The 12,212-nt window shown below is 42.1% G+C and overlaps 1 protein-coding gene across 2 annotated transcripts in view; it reads right to left on the bottom strand.

Moving 5' to 3' along the window:
• The window catches only part of UXS1 (UDP-glucuronate decarboxylase 1), a 94,489-nt gene that overhangs the window by 58,314 nt on the left and 23,963 nt on the right, over nt 1–12,212 (bottom strand). Inside the window, exons 2-5 of one of the 2 annotated variants that reach the window (XM_002913504.4) lie at nt 9,022–9,049; nt 7,669–7,717; nt 6,555–6,598; nt 1,321–1,381 (exon numbers count right to left, since the gene is read on the bottom strand). In XM_002913504.4, the coding sequence (XP_002913550.1) occupies nt 1,321–1,381; nt 6,555–6,598; nt 7,669–7,717; nt 9,022–9,049 (182 nt within the window). Of the gene's footprint in view, nt 1–1,320; nt 1,382–6,554; nt 6,599–7,668; nt 7,733–9,021; nt 9,050–12,212 lie in introns of both variants that reach the window. The other variant, XM_011231156.3, reaches the window with a different exon arrangement.

Below are 12,212 nucleotides of genomic sequence, written 5' to 3'. Positions count from 1 at the left end.
TTCCCACTTCTATGCCAGGACAATTAGGCAGAGAAGTGAAATAGAAAGCATCCACACTGATAAGGCAGAAGTTAAACCACCCACAATTGCAGATGACATGATCTTCAACAGTACATAAAAACTCCTCAGGAATCTACTTGAAACTATTAGAACCCAAAGATTTCAGCAAAGTTGCAGGATATAAGAAAATACAAAAATCTATTGTATTTCTATTTACTGGCAATACAAAATATAAAAATCAAACTAAAAAACAATTCCATGAATGCTAATATCAAAAAGGGTAAAACACTTTAGAATAAATCTAACAAAAGTGTAAAACTTATACTCTGAAAATTATAAAAAGAATGTTAAAAAAATTAATGAAGACCTAAATAAAATAGAAAGACACCCCATGTTCAAGGATCGGAAGACAATACCGTTAAGATGACAATACTGCCCAAATTCATCCACAGATTCAATGTGGTCTGTAATGAAATCTCAGGTGGCTTCTTTGAACAAACTGATGAGCTAATCCTAAAATTCACCAGGAACTGTAAGGGATCGAGAACAGTCAAAACTATCTTGAAAAAGAAGACAAAGCGGGAGGATTCACACTTCCCAATTTCAAAGCTTACTATAAACCAAGTAACCAAGACAGTGGTCCTGGCATAAGGACAGACAGGATCAATGGAACAGAACTAAGAGTCTAGAAAAAAATATTTTCATTTACGGTCAGCTGATTTTTGACAAGGGTGCCAAGACAATTCAATGGACACGATTAGTCTCATCAGCCAGCGGCACTAGGTATATTCCCAAGAGAACCAAAAAACTATGTCTGTACAAAAACTTGTACACTTACGTTTCATAGCAGCATTATTCACAATGGCCTCCAAGTAGAAACAACCCCAAATGTCCATCGATTGACAAATGGATAAACAAAAATGTGGTATATCCGTAATATGAAATATTATCCAACCACAGAAAGGAATGAAGTACTGATTTGTGCTATAAACTTTAGAAACATTACTCTAAGTTTAAGAAATCAGATACTAAAGACCACATATTGTATCATTTCATTCATGGGAAATGTCCAAAACAGGCAAATCATTGAGACAAAGTAGTTTCAGTGATTGCCAGGAGCTGGGAGGAGGATGGCTGACAACAGGGATGGGGTTTTTCCTGGAGTGATGAAAATCTTCTGGAATTAGAATCCAGTGCTGTCGTACAATAAAGCAGTAAACTGTACATTCTGTACGGGTGACTTAGGGTATGTGAATTATACCTCCATTTAAAAAGCCAGTTTCTTGATACTACAAATATTAATCAGATGTACAAACTTACCAAAATTCTTTTACGGTCCTTTTCTGATAAAAATTTTACTGGCGGGTATTTCTGGGTGAAGCTGTAGAACGTGAAGAGATGAGAAAAGAAAAGTCAAACATCTCCTGTGAGGGGTTTTCTCTACTACATCAAAACAAAGGCTGGATTGTGGCATTTTTATTGTCTGCTCCTTCTATCCATTCCAAGGGAGGGCTGTAGGAACCAAGTGGTTATTGGCTCATATGAATTCAAGAAATTTGCAACCTGCTCCTTGTGCAGAATCAAGCTGGGGTAGAGATTCCATCCTGGAGAAAGGAAAATTTACCAAGGTACAGGCTATGAGCAGCCAGAGCGAAACACAAAGTAAGGGATGTGGTGGCCTCCTCACAATGCTGTATCGATGTCTGGAAGGAAGAACGCAGCTGCGTGAAGTCACAGACCCAAAGCAGGACACTGTGTCTTGCAAGGGGAAGAAAAGAAAAAACTAACTAAGCTTGTTCCCTCATTCTGCGCAATTTCACAATTGAAGACCCTCCTTCTGCACCGGTGCCCCTGGACCAAATGGCTGGGCATCAGCACTTTCTGCCTCCCGTGGTCTGCTCTGAACCCATCTGAAGTCTCACCTCATTTTTCCATAATGCCTCTTACCCCCAGAAAAGGTCACATGGGGCCCCAACCCCTCCTGATGTTTGATGTTTCGGGAGCAGGGCACTGCAAGCAGCAGATAAAAGATCAAATGAGAGTTGATAAACGAAGATTTGAAATATCCATTCTTAAAGTTGTTAAGTGATTCAGTTAGGAACAAAAGTGCTTTTAGTAAATTCAGAGAAACCAACTTCACAGTCATTATTTTAATTGGAGAGGTGCCAGGGGCACTGTCTCATCCCCTCCCCATCCCCAGCTGGGATATAGAAGGCATTTCCTTAATGGTCGCTGAACTGAACAGAATATGACAGGTCATTAGACAGAAGACCTTGAAGCAAGTGTTCCTCCTCTCTTGGAAGAGTGGAAGCATGCTTAAATTGGAGCTTGGGGCAGGAGGGCTTTCTTTTACAAAGCAGATGAATTCCCCTATTAAGAGCTTCCTGATTCTCAAAAGGTCAAGTTCCCCTTGCAGACTACAAAACCAGAAGCAGGCAGGTGGGAGTATCTGAGGGAATAGGTGAGAATCTTGGCCTTCCCTCTTATTATTCTGTGACCAAGCGCAAGACCCCCAAAAGCCCTGTGCACCTCGGGGCTTCCTGCGTCAAAGGGTAATCACAGCACCTTCCCCAGAGGGCTGCCTGGGAAGGAGCCGTTCTTACCACAGACCACACAGCAATGGCCCAGTGACTGTTCTCACAGTGGCTGTGGGGCAGGGCACATTCGGCCTGCCGGAACAGTGGAAGCCTTCAGGGAGCCTCACAGATGCCTTGTTTGCGAAGTGACACTTCTTGTCATTCCAAATACTTTCCCCATCAGTCAGCTGGTGGCCAAGCAAAAAATAGCACTGACTGTGTGCAACCCTCACATGGCCCCAACATCCACTGTCTTCTCTGAGCACCCCGCATCCACCCCTCCAGCCTCCAGCCCAAACCCCGCAGCCAGCCATGTGGCGCACCTATGGCGGCTCTCTTGTTCCAGGCTGACCCTCTCCCACCTGTCCAGTGCTGCCCATTTGTACCGGAGACAAAAGAGCAGTTTTCTTACAAGAATACAGTTCAATAAAACTGAAGCAAAAATACAACTGCCTGACATGTGGACCCATGTGGAGCACGGACTGATCAACCTACTACAAACACTGCTTTAAAAACGAAAACACTGGCTGGGCTTCTTGCTTTGTTTTTCTTCAACATGCAGCAAACCAAGTTTCAGATTTCATAAGTATGATCAAGTTATTAGACTGTTGGAAGAACTTTCTTATAACCCTCATTTCTTCCTTTGAGAAGTCAGGCGCACAAAGCCAGAAATAAGGGCAGGGTAAGCTCCTTCAGGGTCCTCCTCAGTCTGCACTTCACACTCTTTGCCTTTCTGCAGTCACAGATGACAGAGCTAAGGGGGTGTGTGAGGGGACTGTGTGAGGTGACTGTATAAGGGGACTGCGTGACATGACTCTGAGGGGACTGCGTGAGGGGACTGCGTGAGGGGACTGTGTGAGGTGACTGCGTAAGGGGACTATGTGAGGCGACTCTGAGGGGACTGTGTGAGGTGACTCTGAGGGAACTGCATGAGGGGACTGAGTGAGGGGGCTGAGTGATAACTTTAAGGTGACTGTGTGAAGGGATTGTGTGAGTGTGAAAGGATTGTGTGAGGTGACTCTGAGGTGACAGCTTGAGGGGACTGCTGAGGTGACTCTGGGGGGAATGTGTGAGATGACCCTGAGGGGACTGTGTGAGGTGACTGGAGGGACTGCATGAGGGGACTGTGTGAGGTGACTCTGGCACGGTGCTAGCTGGGCCACTCCTTCAGCATGCCACTCAGCCTTCCCCTCCCGCACTTTACAGCATTGGGCAAAGTGGGCAAGGGAAAGGCACAGGCTTTTTTAAAGGCCTGAAGTAGGTTAAAGCCCTATGCAGCAGTGTACTGGCTCATCTATATACTCATTTATTCAGGAAATTTTTAGTGGGCACCTACTCTGTGCCACACACTGAGGACACAGAAGAAAACAATGTAGAGGCAAGGCCTTGCCTACATACAACCTGCATTCTGCATTTCTGAGTGTGAGAGAGACAAGCAAGGGAGGTGAATGAAACAGGAATTGAATAACGGATCTTTTCTTACACCCCCAAATTAATCCTTTAGTAACTATTTTATGCCATTCCAGACTCTAACGTTCCTGTTCAGTAAGGTAGACAGTAAGAAGCCTTTTTACTTAGAATTTAGATTCTCATCATTACTTCTTATCTAGTGACAGAACATTTAAAGATATTGAGATGAAATTAAACAAATGGCAGGAAATCAAACTGTTAAGAAATGGGGGTATAGTAAAGAAGAGAAAAAACTCACATAACCCACCTACTCAGGCTTCTAGAATGGAATGTCCCCATTTCTTTCCGCATATACATATAATCCCTACCTTTCAAAAATATCCTTATTTCCTGGGGGTCACTTTGCCCCCAAATGACAAGCACATCAAGACAACATAGTCCAGTTACGTTTTTATCTTGTTCGTGTCAAGATGGGTGTTTGATCATTCTTATCATACAAATCAGTCAGGAAAAATAAAACCAGACAGAGCTCCATCGATTTCTACCACAAAGTCATGTCCGTACTTGACTTTCTAGCTAACACAACAACCGGGGCTCATCTGTCACCTGACTGGCTCACCAACCTAGAGACCAGAACCATTTTAGGATGAGTAACTAGTAAAGCAGTCGTAAGTAGAAAACGCTTAACCTCTGCACCTATCTTAAAGGTAACTCTCACAGTTTGACAAGAATGAGTTACTGGTACATTCTTCAAGATTATATTTATACTTGTGCTTCACTTTCCGATTTAAAAAGGACAAAGAAAATCACCAAAGTATCAAAAGGAATCATAAAATTCTCCTATTTCAAGAGATCGTGTCTGTAAACCATTGCCTTAAGGAAGTTATCTAATTAAGTCACTTTTCGTAAATATTACTCTCTAAAGAATATATCAGTGGTGCGCAATTTTTTAGGAGGTCACCCAACATAAAACCTGGTAGGTTATTCTTATCATAAACAATTTTTTTAAGTTTCAGTTAAAATCTCTCAAATTATTCCAGCCTTACCGAAGGTGGAATTTCTGGCTCCCATCCAATGTAATGTTAGAAGCAGCATAATTTCAGCCCAAATGATGGCAAGAAAATTTAAAGTACAAACAACAAATTTATATTACTTAATCTGAGCTGTTAAAAAATAACTTGTAGCCCAGTAAGAGTTGAAATTAATAGTTTGCCTGACTGCATATGATCAGTTGAAGACTGAGAAGAAAATGAATGAATGCATTTTGTCTGATGACTCTTCTCCACCCTTAGTTCTCTTTGATCATTTACTGTAAACACCAGAAACCAAAGAAAAACTTGCTCTCCATTTCTTTCTTTTTAATCTGGGCTTGACAAAAGGCTCATACAAATGCTGACGCGCATCACCTAAACTCATCCCAAGAAAAGAAAAAAAAAATTACATAAACTTTAAGGAAAGTTTTTACTTTTCTTTTCCAAACCTCTAAAGACCCAACTGTCACTCTCAACACACAGTTCCCTGATAAACTCCAGGGAAAAGTTCCAGCACCTGGAGCTCAACTGTTTTAGAAAAAGAGGGAATGTGGGTGCAGCAGAGCCACACATGGGGGAGGGGGGGCACGGACAGGACAGGACACCACAAAAGGTAAGAAGCAATTTGCTTTGGTATCTCATTCAAATAAGTTCCAACCGTATTATATAATTCTTCCCTTCCAGCCACTTTACTTGGACTCTGTTTCTGGAACCTTCCTGATGTATGGTGACAAGCAAATAACTGACCCTAATTTCTTACAATACTTACACACAGTACTAGGTCTTAGGCCCTTTCAGCTTTATTTCCTTGTTTTGGAATTATCTCAGACTAATCAATATATGCTAGAAACCACCTGATCGCCCTGCATAACTTAAAAGGAGGTAAGGCTTAGCCTCAACTTGTATGCCATGAATTTGTAGGAATTGAGAAATTCACAGGGTTTGGAAAAGGAAGATTTCAACACACCTAGATCCTCTCTTCTTCTAATGTTTGGACAATTTGAGTATCATATTCAAATCAGGGTTAAGAAAAAAAGCCAAAACATTTATGTGGGCGTTTGTTGGCATCATCATAGTTTGTAGAAATCAAACTGACAGAGGATAACAGAGGAAGGACTTTTAATGTAGGATCTGTGTGGCTGGGCTTCAGGAAGACTCCTGAATAAAATAACTTCATTAAAATAAATAATTTTCTTCCTAGAGAGAAAAAAAAAGCTTCCATAGCTTCCAAAAAAGCTTTCCACAGCTTTCATCAGAAATAGTTCATAATGATAAAAGCAAAAAAAAAAAAAAAAAAAGTTTTAAAACACTGCATCCAAATTTTACAGAAAACATCTACCTTCTCACAGATAAGTTCCTGTGTTGAAAGTGCCTGATATCTTTCACATTACAGAATTAATTACACAGATGAAAAAAAAAGAATTGCACAGTTGAGATGAATTTATATCAGATACTGATCTTCTAAAGCCAACAAGATAGAAGTATTTTCCTAAAAAAAACAAAAAACAAACAAAAAAAACCTCAAAAGTATACATACCTTTTTTCCAAATCTCTGATTTTCTCTCTTAGTGGTTCAACAATCTAAAACAAAAATAACCAACATCAGTTTTGAAGCAAACACAGTTCTCCCCCACTTTCCCCCCTCTGATGTTCCACACGGGCACGACACCACGCAAAACAGATTTTAATTTCTTCTATCCACCTTCAGTCTGAGATTAAGTTATACCACTTGAATCACAAGTCAAGAATCAAGATGATACACTGCATGTTAGAACTCTTACTCCACGGACGCTTAAGTCTCTGGGAAAATTAACCTTTTAATTTCCTTACGACAAGCAAGGTGGTTGAGGCTCACAAAAACAGGCAGATTCACACCACCTTTCTCTTTTCAGGAATGAAAGAATCCCCTCAATGCTGCCCACAAAGCTTAACCTCTTGTTTCTGCACATTATCTCCACATCATCTACTCAGCACGCAAATGAAGGGCCGGCTGTGAGCAGACCCTATTCCTGCGCGTTAACACCGCGAGCTGGGACAGAAGGACAAGAGCAGTCCTAGAGCTTCCCTATGACTCTGACATTGGCTTCAGATCAAAATGACTGACTCCCCACCTCCTCCCACAGCCCACGTTACACTAGCGTACCTGTATCTATAATTATTTGACAAAAACATGAGCAATTATTTTTAAATAGAAGGTATATGATCAACCAGAGGAGCCAGCTTTCAGTGAGCAGGTGTGTGCATGTGGAACCTCCCTATGGTCCCTGAGTCCCAGCATCCCAGTTTCCCATACAGCATCTGCTGGGGTGAGTGGATGCTGGCTGGCACTTGCCTCCATCCCTGATGAAGGTACTCGCTTCCCTTTCTCTAAGAAATTCTGGGAAGGTCACTTGAAAAGTCAGACAAACTTTTAAATCCCATTTTGCCCCTGAGGGAGAATTTAGTACATCACACCTTGATCAAATGGACAAACGCTGACACAGAGGTGTATCCACAGCATAACAGCTGGAAAGGGAGTAATTTTTGATGAGATGTTTCCAAATCACAGGTTAGCATCAGGCTCCCACAAGAAAGGTACCAGCACAAGCAAAGGAACCGAAATTGACAGACATAATGAGAAACCAGGAGCAAAATACAGGAAAGGAACTAACCTCTTCGATCTTGCTCTCGATTTTGAGTTCACCATTTTCCTGGATAGACCTGTTGAGTAGAAAGCTGCGAAACTGAGATCCATTGAGAGTCTTGATGACCTCAAGATTTATTTCTGAACAAATGACAACACAAACCAAAGGCTGCAGACCAGCTCGCTACTCTCCTTCCCAAACAGCAGTCCCGGGTTCCAATTCCCTCCAGAGGGGGGTGCACCAGAGGAACGGGAGACAATGGAGGAGAGGAAATCAAATTCATCTCACCTCTACCTTGTAAGGGTTATTTCTATTCCACTAAAATAATCTCACTTTCATATTATACTCAAATTTTAAATTAGATTTTAGAAGCAGGAAGTGTGTCTACAGGAGCCCAAGTCTCTCTGCTGTGCTTTCCTGGGAATTTGATGCAAAATGGAGCTTTTCCAAGTGAAAAAACAGAGTTTCTTTAAATGGGATCTGAGTACCCCTCCCAGCCACACACAGAAGTCTTTGTCAGGAGACACTTACGCCCTGGTGGTAGGAATCAGATCATCACCGCCCCACTGGCCTTGCGAGACATACTCAATATGAAAAGCCTGGTGGGGGCACAGCATCCCTTGACCCAGTAGCCCAGTGCAGGGTCATTTGACTGCCAAGCCCACCGCCAGCACAGCAACTGTGATTGCTGCCCTTTGATTTTCACGACCAAGGAATACAAAGTGGAACGAATTTTTCTTTAAATGTAAAACTGTACTAGCAGTGCCAAATTTGTTTTTACAACGAATGCTTGTTAATTTTTTTTTTTTTTTTATTAAGAGTATCAACACAGGATTTTACTCTTCTGAGTGCCCCTCCTACATTTATCACAAAGCACAGATAATGTACACTCGGGCCAGAAGGCTCCTCGGCGCTGAATCCTGAGATAAACAGGTGGCCTCAGAATGCACTGGTCTGCTCCCAGGGCCAGGGGCCAGGCAGGCTTTCCTTAAAACAGCCCCCTTCTCAAAAGGCTTTGGAAAGGCACTCGCCCCCACCGTGCTCTTGTCCAAGCCACTCAGAAACACAATCACGTTTTAGCAGGGTCAAAGCTAGGGTCAACCCTCTCCTGTGTACAAAACGAGGGAAGGGATCCTGAGGTGGGCAATGCTGAGGTGCTGGCCAGTAGAAAGGAGCTTTACCAGAGTAAATAGTAAAATCAGATGTATTCCTCGAGAATACCCATAAGAAAAAAAGACAAAGCTCAGATGTGTGAATGGCAAAAAAAAAAGTTTCATTTTTAAAATATTCAATTAACCCCTGGCATCTACAGTCTATTTGTAATAACTGAAATGTGTCCATAAAACCCGACCACAATATCAAGTTATTAAAAACAGTTACCTCATATTAACGAAGTTGCCCCAAACAGCTGGAAGGGAAAGAAGAAGAAAATAGGTCAATATTTAACTTTGTGATATTCAAGGATTCCAACTAATACAATTTTAATGTTTAACCAATATTTTCAAGTACAGTAAGAAATCTAAACTATGAATTTTTCAAGTACACTAAGAAATCTAAATTATGGCTCATGAAGACAACAGAACGCATACTTTGAAGTATTAAGTCCTACCAAAAAATAAGTGAAAAGATGATCCGATACAGCTCTTTAATTCTGGAAAACCTCTTTTGCGGTCTGGAGTTCAGCTGTGCTTGTGTTTTGATAAAGACTATGTCCCCAACCTTTGTCTGAGGAAGAGCCCGTCATAAGCATCAAAGAACTGCATGTCTGAAAGAGATCAGTCCAGCCTTTTCCTTTAAATGTCTATGAAACCAAAACCCAGGGAGGTTAGATAATGGCCTGGCACTGGGGCTTACCTTCACCTGGAAGCCCATCCTTTCTCACCACTTCCCACATCTCTCTTATAGTCTAGGTTCTCGTCTGCCGGCCTGCTCCCTTGATTATAGACACCTGGAGGGAGGGTTATCATGTGTACACAGCGGTGCTCAATAAATGGGAATAAACCAGCCCAGCTGCCACAGTGAAGTTTTGCCATGGATTACTTTAAAAACATAATACTAGACTATGAGCCACCACGTGAAGTTACTGAACAGAGAATTCTTTAATAAAGAAATCTTTCCCATGAATGGGTGTCTCTAATATTTGTACTCATTCCTCTTTGGCCCTCCTGTAGTCATTCCCCAAATACTGAATACCTCCTAGGGCCCAGATGCTCTTAGGTGCTAGAGAAAAGCAGAGAGCAAATGCAACCCCCCCCCAATCCCAGAGATGGCGATTCTGTGAGCTCAGGGAGGCCTTCAGGTCAGGATCTACTCCCAGGCATCTTCTTAATGTCACAGTCTGGTACATAGTAGGGGTTTAATAAATGTTTACTGAATAGGACTCAGTTTCCAAAATCACATGTTGCTGATTCCATACAAGTACATTCCTCTCCAAACAGAGTAGTAAGCAACTGATAACAAAAGATAGCAATAAATAACTAAATAAAAGTGCCAAATAAGAAATAGGAGAAATTAAACTAAGTCCATACTATATTCCTTATTCATTAAAAAAAATAAAGAATGTTTATACCTTTGGATCATGTGAGCTTACTTTTGAGTATTATCCTCAGGATATACAAATATGTACGGGAAAGCTGCCTTCAAATCACGGCTTTACTTATTAAAAATAAAAAAGAGGGAATTATGTAGGATTTATACCCAAATATCCTACAACTGGGGAGCTGCTATAACATCTGTAATATTACCGATGTTATTAATATAATACTATATATAATGTTACACGTCAATTACATCTTGGTTTAAAAATATGGTGATGACAATACACTGTAACATGGTAATGCACTTATGACAATTCCAAATGAGAAAATATATATGCAGTATGACTTCTACTAAAAACCACATAGAATAAGACTGTCTGAAGATGCCAAAATATAGTTTAAATGGTGACATAATTGTTTATCTTTCCTTGTATCTACGTTCTTACCTTGCCTTTTAAAAAAAGAGGGAAAAGATTTCTGAACCCTTGCTGAACACCATGCCCCTCCCCCCAGAAGACCTGGGAACTCGTGGGTCAGTGGTCAGCTCAGGCAGCTGGCATTGTGGATGAACCTGCGGTTGCCAAACCCCATGGGCCCTGTTCTTCACTGTGTATCTCAAATAAACATACTGTCTCATTTTGACTTTAGGATTCTGTTGCTTGTCTAAGTACACCAGGAAGTGTCCCTCTCTGGCTGTGGAAACTCGGAGGGGAATTATCTACACTTTAAGATGCCTTAGGGTACATAATGCCCTTTGACAACCTTTTCAAATCATTCCATGGTTACTAGTTTTCTTTTTAGCCTTTTCTTGAGTTAGTTTAAAAGGTCTATCTCAGGGGCGCCTGGGTGGCACAGCAGTTAAGTGTCTGCCTTCGGCTCAGGGTGTGATCCCGGCGTTCTGGGATCGAGCCCCACATCAGGCTTCTCCGCTGGGAGCCTGCTTCTTCCTCTCCCACTCCCCCTGCTTGTGTTCCCTCTCTCACTGGCTGTCTGTATCTCTGTCAAATAAACAAAAACTCTTTAAAAAAAATAAAAATAAAAAAATAAAAGGTCTGTCTCAGAGACGTTTCTCAATCCTTCTATCATCCCTTAGACCATCTGAGAGCACGTAAGACTACCCCCCCTTCCTGGATGTCTTCTCCCTCCTTGAAGTACGACATCAGGGCTCTGGGGGCTATCCTCTTTCCTACTGGTCCTGTGCAAGCATCCCTCCCCTGGGAAGCAGGTGAGGGCCTTGGGATCCGCCCCAGGGAATGATGCCCATGGCCACATCTTTGCAACCCTTTACAAGGAGGTAATAACAACCATACATGGCTAACGCCCAAACCTATTCTTGTGGCTCAGACATCTTCGATTGGCTCCCTGCACTTGGAAACTCATCCTGCTCTTCCCAGTTCACCACCAGAGAGCTTCATGAACCCCATCTCTCCTCCTCACCAATCAGTCCTCCATGTAAGGCTCCCCCCCCTCAATATTCCCTGCCCACTTGCAGCCTCCACCCTCCCTAAAGCAGCTCCAAATACGGTGCTTTCCTTGGCCAGAAGCTTACACACCTCACCTGAGCATGACACTCGGGGAAACCTCGCCAACCTCCCTGCCTGCTCCAGGGGACATCAGGAGCCCTCTGAGTTGTCACACCACCCACAACATACTTCTTTTTAATTGGCAGTTTACAGGTGGGTCTCCCTGTAGAATGAGGGGTCTCTGATTCACATTTGCAACACCAAACAAAAGCAGGCCAACCACCAAAATCAGAGGAATGGAGGAGGTCAAAGAATGTTTTCACTTTATTACATTTATCCCATGCTTTGTACTTTTTTTCTTCAGAGGTGTTATTACCAATTAATCTTTAAGATGTTTTTATGTCAAGTGTTTCTGGCCTCCTTCTAAACTCTCAAAAGCTCTGCATGCTTTGTGCTAGAGAACAAAAAGGACTCAGCACCCAGCACAGACCAAACACAAACAGCAGGCAGGAAAAGTTCCTGTATTACTGTGGACTCATTCCAAGGAGGAAAATACAGGCAATTCCCAACA

Source organism: Ailuropoda melanoleuca, chromosome 4, assembly GCF_002007445.2.
Source record: "Ailuropoda melanoleuca isolate Jingjing chromosome 4, ASM200744v2, whole genome shotgun sequence".
NCBI classification, from domain to species: Eukaryota; Metazoa; Chordata; class Mammalia; order Carnivora; family Ursidae; genus Ailuropoda; species Ailuropoda melanoleuca.
This window is presented reverse-complemented; position numbering and strand designations above follow the sequence as displayed.